At 40.1% G+C, this 26,694-nt stretch overlaps 1 protein-coding gene across 2 annotated transcripts in view; it reads right to left on the minus strand.

Annotated features, from left to right (window-relative positions):
* Positions 1-26,406, minus strand: part of ARHGAP28 (Rho GTPase activating protein 28) — a 93,723-nt gene extending 67,317 nt beyond the window's left edge. For both annotated transcript variants that reach the window (XM_089517072.1, XM_089517071.1), the window contains exon 1: positions 26,130-26,406. In XM_089517072.1, coding sequence (XP_089373198.1) covers positions 26,130-26,260 — 131 coding nt within the window. In that variant the 5' untranslated portion in view covers positions 26,261-26,406. The remainder of the gene's footprint in view (positions 1-26,129) is intronic.
* Between the last annotated feature and the right edge of the window lie 288 nt (positions 26,407-26,694).

Raw genomic sequence — 26,694 nt, forward strand, 5'->3', positions numbered from 1 at the left:
CTACATCTTAAATCAATGTACTTGTAAAAAGAATGATCAGACCTTTGCCATACCATTGGTAAGGACTTAGAAAGGACTTGCAAATTTAGCACAGTATGAACATTGTTGATAAAGATGCTGAATTTGTTTGTTGTGGACAACAAACCTTAAATTAGTCCACTTCATTGTATAATTTCTGTATGTATTAAACTACATACTAAGATTCTACAAATGAGAAATATATATATAGGATAAAAAACATTTTATATTTAATTCATTGTTGTAAGATTCAAATATTTAATATGGGTATGCTAGTCTGGACTACATTGCAAACCCACAGACCGCTACACGTACTTACATGCCTTCAGCTTCCACCCTGAACACACCACTAGATCCATAATCTACAGCCAAGCCCTCCGATACAATTGCATCTGCTCAGACCCACAAGACAGGGATGCCAAACTCAAGGAATTACAAGAAGCATTCCTCAAACTACAGTACCCACCACACGAAGTGAAAAAAAAACCACAAATAAACAAGGCAACACATGTACTGATCTATTACAGAACAAAACAAAGAGGGAAAATGACAGAATCCCACTAGTGGTCACATACAGCTCCCAACTGGGACCACTCAGGCACATCATCAATGAACTACAACCTATTCTGGACAATAATGCCACTCTTTCAAAGGCCCTTGGTGGCAGACCTTTGCTTGCTTATAGACAGCCTCTAAACCTCAAACAGATACTCATCTACAGGATGACACACAACACAGATGGTGACACAGGTACTACGCCTTGCCACAAACCACGATGCCAACTCTGCCCACACATTTATCCAGGAAATGTCATCACAAGACCTAATATTAGGGGGCCTTCATGTGGTCATCCTCCAATGTGATCTATGCTATACTGTGTCAGCAATGCCCTTCAGCACCCTACATTGGGCAAACAGGCCAGTCCCTGTGCCAGAGGATAAATTGGGAATTCACAAATGGGAATACACAAAAACCGATGGCAGAACATTTCAATCTCTCTGGGCATTCCATCTCGGACCTCAGAACAGCCGTCACTGAACAAAAGAACTACAAATGTAGATTTGGAAAAGAAAAAGCAGAACTGGAATTCATCCACAGACTACATTCCCTCAGCAATGGATTGAACAAAGACAATGGTTTCCTGATATACTACACACACTTTAACACTATCTGACCCCATCCTCATGGGGCTGCCCTACACTCATCTATTGCCCTCACCACAGGCTAGTCCCATTGCAAAACTGGATCTGCCACTTCATCTCCATGCACAAAGACCAGTTTCTCCCTCTGAAGCCAGCTCCCTCTGTTGAGCCAGGAGACCCTGAGCTAGGGAAGCCTGAGCTAAGGATGACCCTTCACCCGTGATCTTGGGGTCCTTTGCCATAGCCACCACCAAAGAAGGGGGGAAAGGCAGGAGAGAGGAGAAGAAGGGAAGGCCAGGAAAACTCAAACCACTTTCGGCTAAAGGAAAAACTTTGCTGGCTCGAAGAGACATGTCCTGCTAGGAGTGTAGGCAGGAACAAGACTGAGGCCCAGGGGGGCTAGCTCCTCCCTATATAGGGGCCAGTCTTTGTTCTATTGTCACTGCCTAGAGGAGCAAATTGGGAGGAGCTAACCCAGAATACAGGAGATTATGACCCTGTCTGCTGGGAAATGGATCTGCAACTTCATTTCCATACACAAAGGATTTGTAATTTGTATTGACATCCTCACACACCAATGGTGTATATGTGTCTGTACCTGGCTTCAATTCCATGAAATACATCTGAGGAAGTAGACTGAAGTCTAGGAAAGCTCATGCTACCAGTTCCTTTCATTCAGGTAGTCTCAACAGTGCCACAAGGTCTCTCTATGAACTATGTTTAAAACTGAACTTGTCACCTCATCACCATACCCACAAGTTTTGCATTTCTAATCCTATTCTTACACATAGTCTCAAAGGCGCTTTGCATAATAATTCATTGTTGTTCTGTTCAGTATCAGTAAAAATCTGTTTTACCCTAATGCATCCTGTTCCAAATTGATACTCACTGAGCCCATCATTCATTCATTCAATTATACTGTTCTTTCCCCCAAGGGAGGATATTGCTATGTCACAGAAACTAAAGACATAGTACAACTAGAAGAAATTATTAACATTTCCCTAGAATACCTGTTAACATAAGGCCATTCAGATTCTCATCATCTGGCTGGCCAAGGTCCATCCCAATCACTAGATTTCAGTACATTTTTGACTTTGAATGACAGCGACCTATATTATATGTTATTGGCTGCCAAATTCAGATGTAATCAAAAGATTAACATTTGTATATTCCCCTTCATATAACATATGAAAATAAGCAAGTAATGTTCCTTCTGTAAACCCTAGTCTATTTATCCGACAGTCTTCTGTTATAACAATGGAATTTCATATGACTTTCTTTAAAACTATATACTTCTTTCAGCTTTAGCACTGGAATATTCACTATCTGTATCCAGGCTGCAATTGTATAGTCTCTCATATTATGTTTTAAGGGAGTTTTGTTTTAGTTGTTTTGTTTTAGAAACTGTTTTAGTTTTAAATAAAAATAAACTAAAGCTAAGCAGAGTTTTGTTTCCACCAAGTGAAAAATAATTGAAATTAATGGAATTTAGTGAGTCTTAAATAAGGTTCAATTGCACCTAAGGGTATCAGGTTTAAGATCAGTGGTCCCTAAATGTTTTATAAATGAGACCAAGACTAGTGCATTTTGCTATGTAAAGGGATGCCTTTTGAATGTATCTTTCATGATCTAAAAACTTGTTTCATCCCAACTTCACAACCCACCACTATTTATTCAAAACTATTGCTAACATTGTTTTTTGTGGGTTTTTCGGGCTATGTGTCCATGTTCTAGAAGAGTTTCTTCCTGATGTTTTGCCAGCATCTGTGGCTGGCATCTTCAGAGAATGCTTGCCTGGAAAGGAGTTGGATATATATATTGTATGACCTGGAAAGGCAGGAGTGATTTACTAACATTACTTAAGCAAAGATTGACAGATGCTTTCTTTGATACTGGAAGGATACATTTCTGCTCACTAATGTGCCCATTCTGTATATTAAACTGCTGTTCAAGAAAGGCAGTACTTAGGTTTCCCAGTGTCCTCCTCCAAAACTTGTAAATTCAGATGACATGAGATTGTTCTTCCTCTTTTTTCCACCTAAGCACTGAGGAGCACATCTATAGAAAAATGTTTGTATTGTGCACTGAAATGAAAGGTCATCACTTAGTAGACTGGCATAGGAAATGGCCACTGAAATTATTTCAGGAATTTTGTGTTGCTAATAAGAGCTTGAATTTTGGGCCAACCCTGCCAACTGTGGCTGCGTAGGCTGACAAAGTACATTCTTGGCTGTATCAGTAGATTGAAAACTAGATTACATTACAGTCTTTGTGATGGTCTTAGATGAGGTTGTTGTTTTTTTTAAATCCGGAAGGAGTTTATGTTTGATCATATCAGAAATGGATATTGAACACTCATCTGAGTAATTTGTGTTTCTTCTGATCCCCAAAACAGAAACTCTTTTTGAACCTGAAGACTTGTACTCACAGAGATTTATTTTAGTTTTAGTCTGAATGTCTAAATATTAGCTTCATATTAAATATTTCTTGTAGAAAAGCAGAGCGATTGATTTATATGATTGTTTTCAGACTAATTTATAAGATTACCAATTGATTTATGCATTCTGGTCCTAAAACACATGTGCAGGTACTATTTATTAATCTGATGCTGAAGGCATTAGATTGCCTTTACATCATTTTCTACTGGAGAGTTACCATTATTTGATCTTTTGTAATTCAGTAATTTTATAGATTTTTAAACAAAGCTACTATAACCTCTAGGTTTATAGAGCCAGGTTTAGGTTAATAGAGTAGTGGTTTGAGTGTTGGACTATGACTCTGGAAACCAGGGTTCAAGTCGTAGCTTGGCTATGAAACCCACTGAGTGACCCTGGGCAAGTCACATGCTCACAGCCTCAGGGGAAGGCAATGGCAAAACCTCCTCTGAACAAATCTTGCCAAGAAAATCCCATGATAGGTTCACCTTAGGGTCGCCATAAATCAGAAATGACATGAAGGTACACAACATAACCTACTTAACCACAACAACAAACAGGAAAGGTTTTTTATTTATTGTTGGAAGAAAGCTTTACATGAAGAAACTGTCAGGGTGGTTAAGTGCAAGGAATTCCAGATCTTAAGAATTTAAGTTGTATTGTTTGGGGTAAAATAAAATTGTTTAACTTTTATTTCATTTTATTTTAATATTTGTAATAAACATTTTATATGGAACATTTTACATAACTAAGACAATAAAGTTGTTGTTGCTGTTGTTTAATAAACAGTACAGCATAGAATAATATACCATCTGTATTTCCATGCTTCCACATCTGTTGTGTCTGGTAATATTTTTCTAGGCCAAGAACATATAGATTTTGGCTTTAATATACATTTTACTTGAAAAGAGATCTCTGCCTTGAAAAAGATATATTAAGTAAACTGCCAATATCAGAATGTCTGTTCTAATACCCCTTTTAAAACCACCTAAACTATGTGTGTGTGTGTGCCATGGATGCCTCTGCAAGAAAACCCACCTGCCAACCTGCCTCTCAGTTCCTGCATGAGAGTAAGAACTTCTGAACAAAGCCCACATGTGTGCACAATGCACATGTATTGCACATGCATTGCACATGCACTCTGGAGAGGTTAAGACAGCTCGCTTGGGGTCATCAGGAATGGGCAAATGGACATCAATGTATGAGACATGCCATATTACTTAAGCATGATTTGCTATAAGCATTACTCCCATGCTTGCTGGGGGCATGTTTCCAGGACTAGATGAAGGTGGTTGAGGCTCTGGAGTAGTTCCAAAAAGAAAGTGCCTTTCTGCACTAGCATAGAAATTACTTAAATTAATGAAATGTAAGGCATAATAGCAGCACCAGAACTTTCACACGTGAAGTCTACAACTTTAGTGAAACCAAGAGCTTAATCCCATGCAGTTTGTACTCAGTAACTCAACAAACACAAAAAAATATTGATGATATCAGAGATATTGGGAGACCTGGGAGGTGGCTGGAGAAGATAACAAAGCAAACTATAACTTTTTCATTTTTTGAATTTTTTTTGGCTTTAAGATAGTTAAAAATGTTGTCTTATTGTGTCACAGTTTTTAAAAAGGAGGCTTCAGCAACACCTGACAGCTAAAAAGAAATGTATGTATTATTCCATTTTGCACTGTAGTTGTGATTGCTTGTCAAATTTCAGCAGTCAAGTATAAAAGTTCCAAATGTGGTGCATTCAAACTCTCTCTTTCTGTTTCTTTCTAAAATCAAGTTTAAATGCACTTGAAGGAACACAACAACAACAAATAATAATAATATATAATAGCTGGTACACACTCCATAAATCAGGAGGAAGACAGAAGTAAGGTAATTGGTTTATAAAACCAATCACCTATATAAATGGCTGTGGGTGAGGGTGTGCGCACACGCCTGTGCATATGCAAACAGATGTTTCAATGTACAGATGTTGCCTTAATGGAACACATATTATCTGAAAAATTCATTGACAGCAAGGTTCAAATTTTGATACAAAAAGTTGGTCCAGCAGTACTAGTATGGTAAGCAAAGGCACATTCTGCTCCAGCCCTCTCCATGTACTAAAGAGCCCCTAGTTCTAATTGCTCCATTGTTTTTCTAGGCCTGGCAGCAGGACCTCAAATTAACAGGTTACAAGTTACAATGTACATATGAGAGTCCTTCCTTGGATCTGTGGAGCGCGGTAGTAAATATGACCCAAATACTGAAACTAGGGAAAGTCAGGTTCTTCATTTAGCCAAGAAGCTAACTTTGGGCCAGTTGTTGACTTTGACTCTTAGCCTAGCTTTCCTCACAGGGATGTTGTGAAAATAAAATGGAGAGAAGCAGAAAGTTAAGATGATGACTGGACTGTGTTAATATTGTAACCATTGTGCCCATGTATCATGGCAAAAGGACTTTGCCACTAGTAGAGTTTGTTTTGTTAGGGTTTTTTTCTCCCATTAGGTTTCTGGAGCTCAAATTAGTGGGATTCTGAAAGAAATCAGTTGGTAACAATGCAGTCAAGACAATGTTGATGTGATTTCTTTCACATGAGGACCATCTCACATGTGAATTTGGGGAAACTGCCTTCTCTCCTTTCTCCCTTGTGCTGGCCTATGACCATAATAAAGATGAATGGAAGTGAACTGGACCTCTCTCCCCGCCACCAAAGTCCCTGCCCAAGAGAGGTATTAGGGATGGATGAGAGATGCTGATCCTAGCCATGAAACAACATCAGCCTATTTCAGCATTAAGGACAGCTGCAACAAATGGAACTGCATGTCCAAGAATTAAGTTGCAAATGGATAACAGAAGATAAGAAATATTGCCCACAGATATTTTGAATGTTATTAAACAACAGGTAAAAATCCACAGATACAGAGAAATGTACATAGACAGAATAAAAAGCTTCTGATATAATACAGTTTAGAGTTTGAACTCTTATTACAAATATAAATATATTAGCTTACAGAAAAACCAGTGGAATTATTCAGCAGTATAATCAATACTGAAGGCAGACACATGCAGCCACTTCCACCTCAAACCAACATGGCCCAAAGGGCCAGAGGTGAGTGGCAACAAGAGCAGAGATGTGCAGAGGCACTGGGGCATTTTCATCCACTCCAACCAAAATTGGTCATATATAGTTGCTGCCTCCAGCAGACCAGAGGAGCATTTTATCACCCTACTTGTTCATTTTGTATGCAGAAAATATCATACAAAGAGCATGTTTAGAATTAGAAGGGGGAGTGAAGATAGCTGGAAGGACTTCAGCAATCTTAGATATGCAGATGACACTATGCAAACAGCACAGACTTGGAACAATTACTAAAGAAGGTCAAAGAAGAAAGTGCAATGGGAGACCTGCTGAACATAAAGAAAACAAAAATAATGACCACAGAGGATCTACAGAAATTCAACCTAGACAGTGAGGAAACAGAAACAGTTAAAAGATTCTCTGTACTCTGGATCAAACATTAATCAGAATGGAGACTGCAGTCAAGAAATAAGACAACTAGGAATCAGAAAAATAGGAGGAGGAGAAGAGGAAAAGCAGATATAAATAAAAGACAGTGGTATCTGGTCACTTCCTAAAATGTTGAGATAAGGCAATTAAACAATAAAATAACTTGTTTGGGAGCGCTCATGCATTCTTGCTTTTTCGAAACTAAATCCAATGTATGAAGCTAAAAGTGGATTCATTGATTAATGCACTTAAAACCCACAGCTGCTTTTCCTGAAAGAGCTAGCAACTAAAACCACTTACAGGAACTTTTCCTGTAAATTACATTTCCTAGCCCTTAGGAGTTCTCTTTGACGATTAATTTCCTCTACATTTTCACATGGTTGTTAAATTTCTTAATTTTTACCATTTCGCTTTGAAAGATACTTTCCTCTATCTTTTTTTCCACTAAATGGAAACAGACATATCAGAAAATAAAAACTACCATCATAGCTAATCAGATATCCATACAAGCTGTATAGTGTGAAGCTAGATTTCTTTAATTTATTTGTAAGGGAATGAAACCAAACAAATCGCATTCCCCAATATCCAAATATGTGTAATTTTTGTTAGCCTGTCTTTGCTGTACCAAATTTGATTTGGTACCTTGCCTGGTATTCAGAAGTAAATACAGAGGTGGAAAAATCCCCCAAAAGCAGGTTCAAAAGAGGCTAGATGAGAGTATCCAAATATTTCAATCACTGCCTGACATTTGGAATTATGATTTGTTTTACAATGCTATAAAAACAGGGTTTTTGTTACAAAGGTTACATTAAAAATAGTTGGAAGAATGACAGTTTTAGTGGGGAAAAATACAGTCAATGTGGAAAAATACAATCTACAGGTAGCTGTTCCACAATTTCAGATTTATTACCTATCTGCTTTATTTCATTAGTGTCATGAATTGTCACAACAATTTTATTATTATATTTTATATACGTTGCAGCAAGTAGAACAGAAGTATAAAATAATTCCACTTTCCAAGCCACTTTTCAAAAACTAATTTATTCAAAATTCCAAAAATTCAACTTCACTATGTCCTCCACATATTTCCAAGCAGGTGTGAATATGGGTCTTCAAGTTTGTTTGTTTGTTTGTTTATGGTATTTATACCCACCCTTCAGCCCTAATGGCTATCAGAGCGGCTTACAATTATTATTTTTAATTAGACAGTTCCCTGCCCTCAGGCTTACAATCTAAAAGACACGACACAAAAGGAAAAGGGAATGGTGGAGGGAAAGGGGATGAGGTCCAGTGGTTGTTCTCTCCCTCTGAGGCCTGGACCAAGGCAGATGGACTGGAGAGGGGCTCTTCTTCTTCAAGCTAGCCCTGATGGAGCTGGGCCTGCTTGTTCAACTCCCTCGCAGGCCGGAGGATGACAGTTATGGAGGGAGGAGTCTCTTCCTTCAGGTTAGCCCTGATGGAGCTGTTGACTTGTGGCAACTCCATGAATTTCATAGAGTTTTCTTGGGCAAAGTATACTCAGAGGTTGTTTTACCAGTTTCTTCCTCTGAAATATAGCTTACAGCACTTGGTATTCATTGGCGGTCTTATATCCAAATACTAACTCGGACTGACACTGCTTCTAAGATCAGAGAAGATCTGGTGTCTTTAGGGTATTTATACATAAGGGTATATAAATAACTTTTCTGTTTAGTTTAGTTTACCAGTCTTCTTTGACTAAACAATGTTGTGGGGTAAATTGAGGCTAGGTAACTATTCTGCTTATCAATAACAAAATAAAAGGGCTTTGGGCATGTTCCTCATGGAAGCAGTTTCATTCTAAATTACTAAATGTTACTTATCACAGTAGAATCCAGCCTTTTTTTTTCTTTTCAGAGAATATTACCTACATTAAATTGAGACAAAAGAAATGTAAACAGTACATAAATTTTAATATTGCTCCCTTTATCAGGAACAGCGGCTTAGTCTCAGAATTTACGCCTTGTTGTGGAAAGTTGGGGGAATGACATTTGCTGAGTTTCCTAGGTTGCTATAGCCTCTTGCACTCTCCCCAAACTCTATATCTTGTTCTTGTGGCACTAAACTCCTTATACCTCCACATATTTATCCATATTAGCCTGCCAGAGCTTTAAGATGATCAGGCTTTTTCTTGATCCCACTACCATCACAAGTTTACTTGGTGAGGACACAAGAGAGAATCGTCTTGGTGGCTGCTCCAAATCCCCCTTCTGTGAAAGGCTAGGCTGGCCCCTCTCTGCTTTCCTTTGCCCGCAAGCAAAACATCTTTATTTAAGCAAGTCTTTTAATGCTTAAGTTGGTAGGTTCTTAATACAGGTGTATGTTTTTTCTGTTTTTAACTTCTGTATGATTTTAAACCAATTTTATAGTGTTTTAATGTGGTGTTTTAAACTGGTTTTAAAACATTTTGTGGATGTTTTAAATTTGTTGTTATCGAAGCCGGTGTAGAACCCAACCTAGGAGAAAGACAGCATATAAAACAAATATACTGTATAAGGGTTGGGATATGTCCCTTTCCCCTAAGGTGCTGTTAGATCACAACTCTATTCTAGCTATGCTGGTTGAAACTTTTGGGTGGTCCAAAAACCTCTGGAGACTCTGCATTAAGTGCTCAAAAGAAATTCTGACACTACAGTTGGCCCTATACACGGATTTTTTATACACAGATTCAAGCATACAAGGTTTGAAAATGTTCAAAAAAAAGTATAAATTTCAAATATCAAACTTTGATTTTCCATTTTTTTATAAGGGACACCATTTTGCTATGTCATTATATTTAATGGGACTTGAGCATACACGGATTTTGTTATATACGGGAGATCTTGGAACCAAACCCCAACGTATGACAAGGGTCCACTGTACTTTACTGTGCTATACATTCCTTACTATGGGCTGATCCAGACTGGTGCTTTGCGCCAGCCTGGACACGTAGTAGGGTTGCCTGGGGGCGGAGCAACTGCACGCCCCACAGCTCTAGTACGTGGCATCAGCGTAACAATGGCGGTGCTCCATGTACATGGGCACCACCATTGTGATGTAAACACTGTGCAGCATCCCCACAGCGCCACACATCGCTTACGTCATGAATGCACCACTGGCACACTCATGACGTCACTGCGGCATCGGACAAAGAACCCAGAATTTCCTTCTAGGGGCTGCACTGTCCCTGAGGAGCAAAAACGGGCACTGGCAGACCACCGTTTCTTGGCGGTCTGTCTTGCACCTATATAAAACAAAAAGTTGCAGTATCAAAGCTGTGACTCAGATCTCCCTTGTAAGAAAATTCCTGTAATAATGAATGGTAGATACATTCATTGGAGATCTTGATGGGCAACCTAACCATCTGATGAGTCCATCTTTTGTTTTCTTTTTGCAGGCAACTTCAAGCATCATTTAAACAGTGTGCTGTAAGTGACATTGTTAAAATGAATAGAGGGCAGCTGGCCAAATGTTCAACCAAACAAGCTGATAAAAAAGACAGTGCCAGATGTTTCCCATAAGTTCTGCGTATGAAAGCACCAGGGAAATCAGCAGGGACACCATGCTAAGGTAACCAGAGAAGCCAACTCCAGTTTCAACCATAACATGAAATTCTACAGACTATAAATATTGCATTCCTTAGTGAGAGTCTCAAAGGATATGTTGTAGATGTTTCTTAAGCGGACAGGAAAAAGTGAGTTTACTATTGTCTGCTTTATTTATATGCATTACCTCCTGTATAGTTTAATAATAGCTTGTAGCAATATGTTTAAATGGGTTTTTAAATTCTTGTTGGAAAATGGCTCTTAAATTCAACTCTGAAAAATACACATGCACAAACAAGATGTGATCTTTACCTACCAACTAAGTTCACCCAATTCTATTTTAGAAAGTTGGTGGAACATTAACAATACTGAGTTCAACTATTTTCTATGTCATCCTCCTCAGTCCAGTATTCTCTAGTTGTCAATGCTAGCTGGGAATGATGGGAACTGTAGCTTCAGCTCTGGAGGACACTAGGTTGGGAAAAACTGGTCTATGCCCTCCAAAACGGTCAGATATTTTTGAAAGAAGTGCTTGAAAGAGGTGTTTTGTTTTATTGCATTTTCCTCCTCCAAGGAAGTTGACAGTACAATGAGATAAACATCAAAAATAGTTAAGATTGTTTATACAGCATCTTGACAAAAGGGTTTTGATAATTTTTTTTGTTTATAAATATAAATTTTAGGGACAAGTGAATCAGCCCTTCTGCCAGACCATCAGCACAAGATCCTTGTGCTTCCTATGTCAGAGAGTCATTAGTTTCTACATTTCAGCATAAGCTACATCAGTATGCAAAACTGGTGGTTTGTTGTACAGCAGCCCCTGAACTATTTTGTACCAATGCACTTTGAAGTAATATTTCAATTGTTTGGAACGGAAATTTTAAAGTTATTTTAGGAGGTCCAGAATTGAATTTTGTGCTCCAAATGTGACCTGAGTAGCACAGAGTAGATTGGAACAATTATCTGTGTTCTGCTGTTGAAGACTCTATTAGCTTTAGTAGCCATATTTCACTGCTTGCTCAAGGTCATTAGGACACTCAGTTCTATTTCACATGAAGTTACTCGTGTGTGTGTGTGGTCAAAACAATGTTTTACCAACTTAATATTAGAAACTTCATATAATAGCTGAGTATGTATGACAAGATTTAAAGGTAAAGAAGAAATGAATGTGAACCTTCATGATAAAAGTTCAGATGGCTGAGAATGTATGCATGCAAAGCTAATTATTTAAGCAAGTCCTGAAGTCATGCAGGTGGTTGGGGGAAATCAACCTTGCTATAGCTGTATTCTCCAACCCAAAATTGCAATTCTAGACGTATGAAGAAACAAAACACATTCATCTCCTGGAAACTACTTGTGAATAAACATTTTTAACAATGTGATGTAAATCTGCCATTACAGGAGGAAAGAGGGTGCTCCTTTTTTTTCTAAATGTAACTGTGTTGCACTCATTCTCCATTTCTATATATGCTATTACTTGCCAAAAATGCTTTTCTGCTGCCTACGTAAAACAGACTAAACAAAAGATAAATGGACAGACATTCAACATTGAAAACAACATTCAGAAGCTGCTAGAACATTTGAATTTCCAAGACACTTGGCTGCTGACATCTGCAATTCAGATCCTGTTTTGGGGTTCTGGAGAACTGGGAACAAAGACTATGAATTTACATTAGTCTGGTTCCTATGTAGGATGACTGACACTTTCCCTTTGGAAGAGGGCAGATATTTCTTGACCTAGATCTTTTGGATTACTGAATGAGGTAACTAGACTTGGAAAAACTAGATGAATGGTACAAGTCAATTGAACAGAAAAGAGATGTGCATGCTTTCAGTGGTTCTGTGCCCTGATAAGACCCAACAATATTATTGCTCTGAAACAAAGAGATGCTTTTTCTCAGTAGTAAAAAGAGAAGTAGTGCAATGTACAAACCCTGTGCCATATAGTGCATTTTAGTGATAAGGAAAAGTCTAGTCAGAAGACATGGAATTTGGGATGTGAGTGGATAAAAACACAGCTGCACCTTGAGAAAGCAGCTCTGTCCCCTTTCTTATCCAAGTTTTGCTTTCCCACAGACTCTTATACAGTCCAGCGTCTGTCCTCTAATTTAAATATCTCCTAATAATAATAAGGGTTTATTACTTATTTTTTTCTTCTTCTATCCCCTCTCCTCAATTTCTCTCTGGAATTTATTCTCTGGATTAAATAAATAAATTTTAACTTTGTATATTTTAAATTTTATATTTGTAATTTTTTATATTTATACAATTTTAATCGCACAATTTAAATTGTTATATTTTATATATGTTGTTCGCCGCCTCGGGTCCCACTTTGGGAGAAAGGCAAGATAAAAATTAAAATAAATAAATAAATATAATTTTTTTTTAATCTGAATTTTGCTACATCAAACTTCCTTATCTTCACCTGTGTTTTCAAGGCACCTGCCTTGTTAGCTACAAGACTGTTTGAAATTTTAGGCTGAACTGCTAAGCAGCTTGGAATGTACCGTATTTTGGGGCGTATAAGACAACCGGGCATATAAGATGACCCCAATTTTCTAAAATAAAAATATAGAGTTTAGCATATACTCATCATATAAGGCTATCCCTCTTCCTCAGAAGCCGGCAGCCGGCCGTGCACGCCGGCTTCAAGGGGCCTCCGAAGGCCCCTTAGAAGCCGATGCAGGGCTAAGAAGGCCTGAGAAGCCGGCAGCCTCGAGAGCGCACACACCGGCTTCAAGGGGCCTCCGAAGGCCCCTTAGAAGCTGGCTCGGGGCTGCTGGCTTCCCAGGCCTGTGGAGACCTGAGAAGCCAGTGGCTGAGCATGCGTGCGCCGGCTTCCCAGGCCTCTGCAGGCCTGAGAGGCCGGCAGCCCTGAGAGCGCATGCGCCGGCTTCAAGGGGCCTCCGAAGGCCCCTCAGAAGCTGGCGTGAGGCTGACGGCTTCCCAGGCCTCCAGAGGCCTGAGAAGCCAGCAGCCCCCAGAGCATGCGCGACAGCTTCAAGGGGCCTCCGAAGGCCACTTAGAAGCCAGCGCGGGGCTGCTGATTTCCCAGGCCTTCGGAGACCTGAGAAGCTGGTGGCCGAGCGTGCGCACGTCGGGCCGCTGGGCTGCCAGGCTCAACCCGGCGTATAAGACGACCCCCGACTTTTGACCCAATTTTAGAGGGTCAAAATGTCATCTTATACGTCGGAAAATACGGTAGTATATATTAACTAGTAAACTGGTGGAAAATTAGTGGCAGTGTCACTATACTTTCTACAGTGTTTCAGAAAGAGCTACATATAGCTAACTTTTAAATGTTCAAATCCTGCATGTAACTTAATCTGACTCCAGTGGAAAAGGCAGTGTCATGTGGAGGAGGTTTGAGAGGGAAGATTTCTTTACAGAGATATGTGAAAAATAAGATATGCTTCATCCTATTGCCCCCAGGAAATCTTGCCAGGAACTATGAAGTAACACTATAAGATTGCCAAAAATACATTTTTAACATCTCCCTTCTGTTCTTCTGAATTGTGCTCAAGTCATACAGTACCTGTTTCAGGGAAACATGGTGCAGAAGAACAGCAAACTAAGAAAATTAAGCTATTAGAAATTCAAGGAGTAACAGGAAAAATAACTGCTGGAAGCTAAAAAATTTATTTAATGTGAAAGAGCAAAATGACCACATCCTAACTGAAAACATTAAAATGCTTCAATGAAATTTTGTAGCTGTGGGTGTTCAGCCTGGAAAGAACTTAGGTTTCCAAATAAAGACCATGTGGTTGAAGATCAGAATAGTCAATGGACTTCATAAAAATTTATGAAACATATTTTGACATTTCCTGCAAACACGCCACAACAGAAAACACATTTATAATAAAAAAAAAATATGGTGTATGGTTATACATAAATTTTATAAGCAGCAAAATGAAGACTATTAACACAGGCAGTCTCAGATGTTATAATAACTATCAACCATGAAAATGAGAATGATGGCAGCCTCCCCCCACACTCATGACCTTCCCTTACTTTTCCTTTATAGCCACAGGGAGATCAGAAGAGTTCACTTCCATTTCTAAGGAACTGTGGCTTGTATTTATTTATTTTTTTCAAGATTTTATTTTAACAACAAAAAGAAAACCAAAACAGAAACAGGAAGGACCACACAAGTATAACAAAATGAATTTCCACACAGTAACAGTGCAAACAACCAGCAAAAGAAAATCACTGTCCTTTTGAAGATTTGAGCCACAATGACTTATGTGTTGCTAGAGTTTGAATATACATTTGACTGTTATTCAGGACAGACAAATAACCACTAGCAAGTGGCATTAAATGTCTCTGCATCTGCAAGGCCCTTCACAATTCAGATGTGGCAGGTATACTAGCCAAGGCAAACCTTTAAAAACCAGGAATCTACCAATATATTTCCTAGATCTTTTTGCATTTCTAGATTTGCTACAACTCACTGGAATGTAAGATCTCTGTGATAGAGATCTTCTAAATTGTCAATATACATGTTTAATTATGCCAGTTCAAGGCTCAGGATAAGTGACTGATTTCTAACTGTTCTCATTTGTTTCATTTGAAAGCTAGAACTTGGTTATTACAGGCCAAGATGTATGAAACAGATGCCTAGGTCCTTATGTCCCCTTCAGGAATCAAGAGACCATGAATCAATGCTAGCCACTTTAATAAATGTCAGATGCCACCCATAGAGTGATTCCACCATGCTTTCCTGAACTCCATCTGAAATTGATCTCTTTGGCCTGTTACAGACAGGCCAAAATAAAGCTGCTTCGAGTCACTTTGGAGGTATGGTATTTCAATGATGCATGATTCCTAAGAGTCCAAAAGCCACACCAAAGCTGTACTCCAGTCCTTAGGACTGGAGTGTGGCTTTCGTGTGGCTTTTGGACTCTTAGGGCGCATGCATCATTGAAATACCATACCTCCAAAGTGACTCGAAGCAGCTTTATTTTGGCCTGTCTGTAACAGGCCATGGGTTGTTTTCTTTATACAGACAAGAATTCAACATATGTGAGGACTGTACCCCAATCTTTCTATCACAGTACTCCTAAGCCTGCATATATTTCAATCCTGTATATAAGGGAAATCACTTTCTTAGGCTTTGCTGTATAATGTGCTACCAATATTTCAAAGGGGGACAATATTATAGTGAGATCTCCTTATCCGTGGATTTAGACTTGCCATCTGCGGATTTGAACATCTGCAAATGGCTAGCGCCACCATTGGGGACAAAGGTCCCTTGCCCCCTTTCCTCCACCCTCCTTCCTTCCCCCCCCCCCCCATCCTTAACTTCTTCCTTTTTGCCCTGGCTTGACTTTGGGGGGGGGGAGTCTGCTGCCCAGTCAGCCGGAGCTGGGGTGGGGCTTGAGTTTTGGAGCCCTGTCCCCAGTTGCAGCACCTGGGACAGTCTCTGAGCTCCAAAGCCCTGGCTCTGGCTCCTCCAGCCCCAGAGCCCCATTGGCTGGAGGGAGCCAGAGCCAAAGCTGAGGCTTGAGTTTTGGAGCCCAGAGGCTCCATCCTGGGTGCTAGGCTGGGTGGACTATACAAGGTAGCAGCACTTGATGCATTTGAAACCACATTGGCTTCAAACAGGTGGGTGCCTCTGGCTGCTTCAGCCATGAGTGTACCCTGAGTGGCACAAGACTGCAGCAACCAAACACAGTGGTCTCGAGGCCGGCCATGGCGGACATCTGGAATGGACCAAAAGCAGGGAGCGCTTTTTTGTGCTCCTTTTGCGGCCAGTGCAAACCTACTCTAAATCACTCTTGTCTGCACTGGCCAGGATTCTCTAGGGTGAGCCCAGAGTATCCCGGATCTGACCTGTTGCTGTTACCTCACCCACTGTTTCTGCGGCACTGCAGTACTGCATGGGTGTCTTGCCGAGCCATGTAGGGTGGTCCCTTTCTAACCCTCCTTTTGCCAACAGGAAAATACCTTTTGTAAAAAAAAAAAAAAACAGAAAGAGTTTTGGTTATTAACAGATTACTGTAGAAAGGTCTCTTAAGGGTGCGTGTTATACTTTTTTGTTTTGTTGTGTTTCAAATTTTTACATCTAGTTATAATTAATGCTGTTTTGACCTGGACAGCTTATTCACTTGTTTTAAACTGTTTTATTGACATTATTGTTTTTCAGATGTATGCTGTATTTGCATTTTGTTTTAATCTATGTGAGCACCTATGAGAGAATCCCATATTGGGAGGATTCTCACAGGAAATAAAATAAGGTAAAAATAGAATAAAACATTTCACTTATTCTACACCATCACCATTGAGGCTGTTTACACCAACTTAAAAGTCTGTTTTACTAAGTGGTAAAGGGGTTCATAATTCATTTTAAAAAAGTCTGGACAAGTTTTTAAGTAGATGTATGTCCAGATATTTGATGTGGTCAAAATACATGCTCTGTACTGAACAGTGTCCAGTCATGGGGTTTTAATCATATACGAAGGATCTTGAATTTAACAAGACCGATCTTCAGTCTAGCCATCACCATAGTCTTCTGGTGTATGCCTCCCCTCAAGGGCTGCCTACCTTGAGTTATTAAGACAGAGGATTATGCCTCTGGCAAAAAGATTCTCAAAAGCAACTCCAAATCAACTCCCTGTATTCCAATAATTGTTGTATTATTTTGTAAATCTTCTATAGTGATCTCTACCCATTGTCAAGAAGAGACAGATATACTGACAATTCAAAAGATTAAACTCTTCTGCATCCCAGACTTGGAAGAAGGATACGACAGAAATAAGTAAAGATAAAACAAACCAAAACCCTTGTTACATTACAAATATCAATAGCATGACCTTGTTTCTGAAGCTCCATTCTAACTTATCAACTTCTAACATGCAGGCATTCAGAGAGAAAAAACCTTCAGCTTGTTGACATCTACATGTGTCCAAATCTTTATCCTGGATGGAGTGCCCAATTCCAGGACATTTGGTCCTCCAAAAAACTTCTATGCAATCTGATTCTGGCACACTGCTACACAGTTTTTTCCTGTTTCATTATTTACCTTCAGTAATCTGATAGGCTTGGACTGAATGTAAATGTCTACTTCACGGTAAATTTGGATACTATTGGTAGCTGATACACATTATAGATGCACAGTGATTTCATTACTCTTAATTATGATTTTTTTGAAAGCAGTCAGTGTGATCCGACTTTTAAAATAAATCACCGTAATGTTTAATCACATATTAGGGTTCAGACACAATTACATTGTGGTTGATTGTTATTATTATTATTATTATTATTAACCTTTATTTATGAAGCACTGTAAATTTACACAGTGCTGTACATGCAGTCTTTTTAGTTAGACGGTTCCCAGCCCTCGGGCTTACAATCTAAAAAGACATGACACAGAAGGAGAAGGGAGTGGTGGAGGGAAAGGGTAAGAGGTCCAGCAGTTCCTCTCTACCTCCGAGGCCTGGACCAAAGCAGATGGACTGGAGGGAGGGCTTGGCTTCATAATGGATGGTTAATCTTCTTCCAGGGAAAATACATACTCTCAAGTAGGATAATACATATACAGTACATAGCAATACAGGACATGGTTCAATAAACAGGCAACAAAAGAACATCAAATAGTAAGCGACAATTATGCAATGCCTGGGAAGGCTTCTCTGAACAGGATGGTTTTCAACTCCGTTTTGAAGCTGGTTAAGGAAGTGATGGCTCTTGTTTGTGGGGGAAGAAGGTTCCAGGAGTGAGGGGCAGCGAGTGAAAAGGGGTGAATCCGGGATGGGGCAGAGGAAATCCTGGGCTGAGACAGTAGACCTTGACTATCAGAGCGGAGGGCCCTGTTGGGAAGGTGAGGAGAAAGAAGGTCTGATAAGTAAGGAGGGGCCAGCCCATGGAGGGCTTTAAATGTCGACAGCAGGAGCTTATACTGAATGTGGAAGGGGAGGGGGAGCCAGTGAAGGGATGCCAACACAGGAGAGATGTGGTCAGAGTGGTGGGCGGATGTGAAAATGCGTGCAGCTGAATGCTGGACAGAGATTAAAGGACGGAGGTGAGAAAGAGGAAGCCCAGCCAGGAGGACATTACAGTAATCAAGTCGTGAGATCACTAGGGCATGGACCAGGATCTTGGCAGTAGAGGCGGAGAGATATGGTCGGATTTTGGCAATATTGTATAGAAAGAATCTACAAGCCTTGGCTGTGGTCTGGATCTGAGGGATACACGACAGAGAAGAATCAAAGATAAAACCAAGACTGCGGGCGTGCTGGACTGGTTGAACAGAAATGTTGCCCACAGAGACAGAAAAGGAGTGTTGAAGGGTGGACTTAGGAGGAAAGACAAGAAGCTCCGTCTTGGACATGTTGAGCTTCAAACACTGATGACACATCCACTGCGAGACAGCTGTGAGGCAAGACGAAACTTGCTGTTCAAGCCTTGGAGAAAGGTCAGGGGCGGAAAGATACAACTGGGTGTCATCGGCATACAGATGGTAGGAAAAACCAAAAGAGCTGATGAGTTTACCTAAGGACAGTGTGTAGAGAGAAAACAGAAGGGGACCCAGAACAGAGCCCTGGGGAACTCCAACAGGTCTCTTGTTCATGGTCATCCAGAAAAAGAATACGGGAAGGAGCTTTATGTTTCCAAACATATGAGCTTAGTTTATGTTAAATGTTTATGTTATAAATTATTCACTACTATTAAAACTGAACATTGCCTCTGCTGATACACAAAACAGTTTGCTTCCTCATGAAAGCAAATCTTAGTTTTTAATAATATGCTAGTTAACAGTATGGCTTATACTGTAATATTTGGCAGCATACCTGTCAAATTATTCACATGATTTCATATAAAATTTTCATCTGCCTGACCAAAACAGTCACAGGACAATCAAATTCCACGAATACTACTATCTTAATAAAACAAAAAATGAGCATGCTGCAGTGACTACAGTGTGATTTAATGAATACAGTGGTACCCCGGGTTACGAAAATAATTCGTTCCGCCGCCGCTTTCGTAACCCGAAAGGCTTTCGCAAGCCGAAAAGCCATAGGCGCTAATGGGGAAAAGCCGCGATTTGGTGCGAAATAGCGCCGAAAAGCACCAAAAGTTTTTTCGTAACCCGAAAAAACTTTCGTAACGCGGAACAGTTTTTTTAAGTAGATTTTTTTCGTAACCCGGAAATTTCGTAAGGCGGCGCATTCGTATCCCGGGGTACCACTGTACTGGGAATGAAGAATAAGAAAATTGTGAGAACAAAATATACTGAAAAGAATTTGAAGCAGTAAAAGGAATATGGAGTAAAACACAGCCTTTTAAAGGCATTGCTAAACCTGTCAGTACATTTGCTTTCATGCATCCTGCATTCCATTGGGCCACAAAGGTAATACAACCTATTTCCACAGCATGTTTTGGAAACACAGATAGTTTCTGACTGTCCATATGGTAAAAACTAGTTATTCCAACCAGACAGCTGCAAGAAGTGGGCAAATTCACAAGCAGAGTCATTCATGAATTGTGAGTGTATGTGTGTGTACATTTTAAAAATTGGAGAAGCTTCTCAAAGAAGTTATCCATGTTATTTCCCAATGGACCTCTGTTTTGACATTTTATTTCTAGATTAACTGTAGATAATAATGTTTATTTGTATTCACTCCAAGCATGTTTAAAGAGGTTAGAATTGAATGGGGGGGGATTCAAACTGTTATTGGATGCATGCAAAGCAAGACTACTTAAGTCTCAGCTGAGCAGCAGAAATATACTTTTAAATCCATTGTGTTAGATTCAAAATACTCTTTTGTGACCATAAGGTTGCCTTCCTTTTGCAAATGGTACTGGGTTCCAGGAGAGAGTCTCACTGGGGAGAAGGGAAGAAAACTTTGTCCATTCCCCTTTCTGTTGAAGTGCTCTGCACCAGTCCTAAGCAAAGTGATGGTCTGTGAATTGATGTTGGCCCTTCAGCTGTCTCCTGCCAAACTCTGGAATTTCCAGGTAAGAAAGATACAATTGTAGCCAGTAGGCACAAACATGGTACCAGTATTCATTTATTTATTTTGTTAAATTATTTATACCCCTCTCTACTCTAGGATTCTATGATTCTAGGAGATAGCAGGTTGTCTTACAAATAGCATTAAAACAGGTTAAAACCAGTAAAAAACTATAAATAAGCAAAAAACATATTGAATAATACAATGAGTTAAAAAGAGATTTTTTAAAAAATAAGTTTTTAAAACTATATATAATAGTCTTGGGTTAAATGAATAAGGCCCAAAGTCTTGGACAAACACCAAAATGACAAAAGTATCAATGCCAGTCAACCTCCTGGGGGAGAGCATTCCACAATCCGGGTGCCATGGCAGAGAAGGCCTGTCCCATGTCTTAACACAGTGTATTGACATCAATGGTGGGGTATGGAGCAGACCCCGAATCTGATCTCAATCCTTGGAAAGGCGCATATGGGGAGAGGCATTTCCTCAAATCTTGAGGCCCCAAGCCATTTAGGACTTTAAATGCCATCACAAGCACCTTAAATTCAGACCAGAAAAGTATTGGCAGCCAGTGCAGTTCTTGTAAGAGTAGCAATAGATGATGTCTATAGGATACTTCCATACTAGGGGAAAAATTGCCAGTTCCCAACACCAAATATCTTAAGAAGCAATGTTGTATGCCATCTTTCACAATGTTCCAGAGATTGCTTCTAACTGAACAATTTTTTTTATCAATGGAATTCTGTGGCTTAGTTTAAACGAACTAAGGAAGTTCTGTTGTCAAATAAATAAAACATCTATATGTCAACATACAGTAAAGAAAACAACTTATACAAGCTGTTGGCAATGTAAGAGACAACAGAAACCACACTTTCTTGTCCTTACTGCAGCCTTTCCATTTGGCCAATTCAAGGAACACACTGGGGTCATAAACAAGCAGACCCTCAAAGCATGAGACTTATCTCCTTCGTACTAAGGCAAAGCTTTATTAGAGTCAATGTTACATTGATTTTTAGTAATCTAAATCGACAGAGTTCACATGGTCCTATTAGCACATTGTTAGAATGCTGATTTTAGGACTACATACAAACAAAGACTCATTCTCTTACCTGGAGGCTGCAGATTTTCCCTGGTCTTTTTGCCTATTGGATACCATACTAAAAGAGCAATCCATCGCACCCTATAAACCATTCCAGTTTGGGTTCTAGGCCAGTCACGTATGTAGTCATGTAAAGTATTTATTTATTTAATACATTTTGTTCTCCCAACCAACTTTGGGTCTACAAAGTACCTAAACACCATGACATACTGCACAATCACACAAAAAATAATAAAATTACTCTTACTATATATACTTATGAATAAGTCTAGAAATTTAGCTTAAAAAAGTGACCAAAAAAAACTGAGTTGACTTATCCATGGGTCAATGTAAGTACTGTATTTTAATGTTCATATACACACATTAAAATACAGTACTTAAAATACAGTGTGTGTGTGTGTGTGTGTGTGTGTGTATCTCTCTCTCTCTCTCTCTCTCTCTCTCTCTGTGTGTGTGTGTGTGTGTGTGTATATATATATATATATATATATATGATGGAAGGCATGAGTTTAATCTGCCCTGGAAGCACTGACCACTTTCTACTCTCTCATCCATCCAGCCTTTAGTATGATAACAAATATTTAAGCCTGCTGGGATTTTGTAAATTCTTTGGCATTGTTTTTCTTTACTTTGTCCTTTACATCCTTTGTTCATTACATGTGCCTAAGTTTTACCCTCGACTTATCCATGGGTAGTATCAAAATCCACAATTTTGGTCCCAAAAACTTGACCTCGACTTATATGAGGTCGACTTATAGTCGAGTATTTACGGTAATACTGAGTCTCAAGGTATAATCCTGAATTAAAGAAGCTTTAATTTATGTATTGTAAATTAGAATCATAGAATCATAGAGTTGGAAGAGACCCCAAAGGCCATCCAGTCCAACCCCCTGTCATGCAGGAACTCCCAATTAAAGCATCCCTGACAGATGGCCATCCAGCCTCTGTTTAAAGACTTCCAAGGAAGGAGACTCCACCACTCTCCGAGGGAGTGTGTTCCACTGTCGAATTAAGTGTAAAACAAAATACTAGTGAACTATTCCATTTTAGAGGTGGGTCAATTATGTCATTTTACAGGAGAGAAAGAGAAAACAGAGACAACATGCCAAAGAAAATTTAGAAAACCCATGGAAAAATTTGAAATTATCCTCTCTGATAATGTGCTGATGTTATATTCTGTTATATCCATACACTGTCTGACACAGGATTACAGCTGCCACTTAAAGAGTGGTTTGATCATAACATAGCTGCCATAAAACATATACCGGTCCTTCTTAAATCTGAGAGTAAAACCATAGAGGTACATCAGGTTAATAAATGTATTTTTCTCACATATTAAGAAGTGAAATACAGGCATGGGTTTCTATCTTCTGTATTTTTAATATCCCCCTTATAAGTGTTTTAACTTCAAAAAAACTCCAAAGGCAGAAAATTTTGTGGCTGAAAAATCCCCAAGCTTTATATAAAATTACAAATGTTCACAAATAGTACTATCATTTGCAGAAGTCAGCTAAAATCAGCTTCTTATTTAGAAGAAAGGTCAGCCTTACTGAGACCAAAGGTGTTGCCTGGGTAGATATTACTGAAACAATTTCCTTTATCAGCAAATTTATCTGGGACAAATGTAAGGAATGTCTCCAAGATGTGCACTAATATTGTGAAATTCCTGCCTCAGGGAAAAAAAATGCTGCTGGTTAGATGAAATCACTTACAAATGACCACTTGTAAGCTTGAGCATCTTAAGTATTTTATAAGGTAATCAGTATCTTGCATCTTCTAATGTTTGCTGCAGCAATTATTTTTACCTGTCTGTGGAATGAGACAGACTTTATATACAGATATGACAGCCAGAATAGTGTAATGGTTTGAGTATTGGACTATGACTCTGGAGACCAGGGGTTGATTCCCTGCTCGGCCATGAAACCCACTGAGTGACCTTGGGCAAGTCACATGCTCTCAGCTTCAGGGGAAGGCAATGGCAAAACCTCCTCTGGACAAATCTTGCCAAGAAAACCCCATGGTTCACCTTAAGGTCACCATAAGTACAAAATGACTTGAATGCACACAGTGGCAGCATAATATGTGTCTACAATGTTTGTGTTGGTAACTGATTACATTGTCCCAAGTGTGGGGAGTCTATTAGATTGCAGTTCTGTACACATTTCCCTAGACAATAATTCTGAATCCACTCAGCGTGACTTAACCTTTAACTAGCCATACACTGTGAGAAGACAGCCACCAATGTTTAAATATAAATTAAATGCATCATAGGAAGTAGACTTAAGTCTAGGAAAGCTCATGTTGCCAACTTTTTTCTATCAGTTAAGTCTCAAACGTGCTACAAGATCTCTCTACATACTAAATATAATTTAAGTCAGGGGTAGGCAACCTTTTTGAGCCAGGGGCCGGGTTGCTGTCCCTCAGACAACTGGGGGGCCAAAGCCAAAAAATAAATAATTAAATATTTTTTTAAAAAAATTAAATAAAAAAAATAAACCGGGACAAATGTAGGATAACATTTTCAAATGGAGGACACTTTTTTTAAAAAAATGGAGGACATGTGAAAAAATTTGCTGATTTTTTAAAAAAATGTTAAGATAAATGCATGGTTCTGAGGCTTCTATAGACAATTGCCACCCTTGCCCCTGCGCGCGAGAGGCCAAAGGCCCTGGCGGCAATCGGTGGCAGGACTGGGCTGGGGCCGGTCCCAAGGTCTCGCCGGGCCACATCCGGCCCACAGGCCGCAGGTTGCCTACCCCTAATTTAAGTGCTTTCTTTCTCTCTGACTGGCAACTTGCGTATCTCATCAGCAATTGGGACCAATTAATTGCCTGACTCACTTCATGCCTTATTTCTCAGTCAGTTATCTCCAGCCTAATCTTGGTTAGCAAACAAAACTTGATCTTCAGCTCACCAGAGACTTTAAACTGAACCTTTTGAGCAGGGTGAACAGGCTTGGTCCTCCTTTTCCAGGAGCTGTCCTACATTCCAACCTACTCTACATCCTACATTTCAACCTTTTATCCAGGAGGAATTCCCAAAGGTTCTCCATTCTGAGCGTGGCTAAATGAAGCATGAATTGACATTTCTATGGTCCAAAACACACTGCAGAAATAATCCAGTTTGAGACAGCTTCAACCTCCCTGGCTCAGTGCTAAGGGAATCCTGGGAAATTGTAGTTTGTTCTATCACCAGAGCTCTCTGACGGAGAAGGCTCAATGCCTCACAAAACTACAGTTTCCAGCATTTGTTTTTGCTAAATGGAGATACAACACAGCCCACAGTTTATAGTATTTTAGGGCCATAGTATTGTCATGAGCCTCAGCCAGTCCTTTGGACTAGTAATATATACCATCTTTTAACTTAATAGATCTGCAACTCTGAATTTAGGAAATGAATTACAGGAAAAGCAATTCAAAGCTACAGCTTTTTTTTAGAGAGATCTTGTGGCACCTTTGAGACTGGGCTGAAAGAAAGAAGTGGGCAGCATGAGCTTTTTTAGACTTAAGTCTACTTCCTCACATGCATTTGGTGGAGTGAAAACCAGGGACAGACAAATATATGCCATTTGGTCTTTGAGAATGTCAATTCAAATTCAAAATCCTTTGCCTATGGAAATGAAGTAGCAAGTAGCTAATCAAGTAAGTCTGTATCTAAAGATACCTGTTTAGGTACTTGCTCCTTCATTTCCATATGCAAAAAAGCATTTTGAATTTGAATTGATATTCTCAAAGCCCAAATGGCATAGGTTTGTCTGTCCCTAGCTTTCCACTAAATGCACCCGAGGAAGGAGACTGAAGCCTAGCAAAGCTCATACTGCCACCTTTTAGCCCTGAATGCACCTGAGGAAGTAGACTGAAATCCAGCAAAGCTCCTGCTTCCACCTTTTAGCCCTAAATGCATGTGAGGAAATAGACCAAAATCTAGCAAAGCTCATACTGCCACCTTTTAGCCCTAAATGCACCTGAAGAAATAGACTGAAGTCTAGCAAAGCACTAAATGCACCTGAGGAAGTAGACTGAGGTCCAGCAAAGCTCTTGCTGCCAACATTTAGTGCTAAATGCACCTGAGGAAGTAGACTGAAGTCTAGCAATGTACCTGCTAAATATAGCTTATTGTTATTGTTATTGTTATTATTCTGCCCACTTCTTTCTTTCAGCCCTGTCTCAAAAGATTCCTGAAAAGATCCCTGAAAAGCAAAGGAACAGCATGATGAAGAAGACTAGTATAAACTATAACAGCAATCCCAGAATTCCTCCAGCCAGGGCAGTTAAAGCGGGACGGAAGCGGGTTATATTTCCCCAGTGTGGACGCAACCCCCCTCCCAGCGCTGAGAGACAATGGCAGCCTGGTCTCAGTCCTCCCAGGCTGAGGCGAAGGGCTGCCATAGTCCTGCTGCCGTCTTCGCTCCTGACCCTCCTCCTCCTCCCTGGCTTTGCCTTTGTACCTGAGGGGCGAGCGGGGGTCGGGGCCTTCGGGCGGGAAGCCCTGGGGCTGCTGCCTGGAGGAGGGCGAGTAGGAATGGTAGCCTGTCAGCACCACGCTGCTCCCGGCGGCGGTGCCTTTCCTCCTCTCCATGGTGGCATGGCTCCCTCGCCTTCCTCATGCCTCCTTCTCCTCCTCCTCCTCCTCCTCCATGAGGGGGAAAAGGGGGCCTGGCTTCTCTGCTGGGGACGAAAGAGGCGGGCAGCAGAGCCCCTCAGACCCAGCCATAAGAGCCTCAGTCTGGCCCTTCCTCTCCTCCTCCTCCTCCTCCTCCTCCTTTTCCTCAGCCTCGGATTTAGTTCATTATTAGTTTCCCAGAAGCAGCAGAAAGGGAGACCCAGGTTTCTAGTTTCTGGAGCAACGGTTCCTATTATTCAGGCGGAGGAAGTACAGTAATCCTCCTTCAGGGCGACTGGTGGCCACACACCTCCTCTCCCTCGGCCTCCTTGCCAGGACCTCTCCTCCTCCATCCCAGGCTTCTCTCCAGGAGGGGTTCCATTCTCTCCTCCATTTTGAGCACGGCTAAA

This window comes from Sceloporus occidentalis, unplaced genomic scaffold, assembly GCF_023333645.1.
Source record: "Sceloporus occidentalis isolate IW3139 unplaced genomic scaffold, rSceOcc1.0.p SCAF_3, whole genome shotgun sequence".
In the NCBI taxonomy this organism is placed as follows: domain Eukaryota; kingdom Metazoa; phylum Chordata; class Lepidosauria; order Squamata; family Phrynosomatidae; genus Sceloporus; species Sceloporus occidentalis.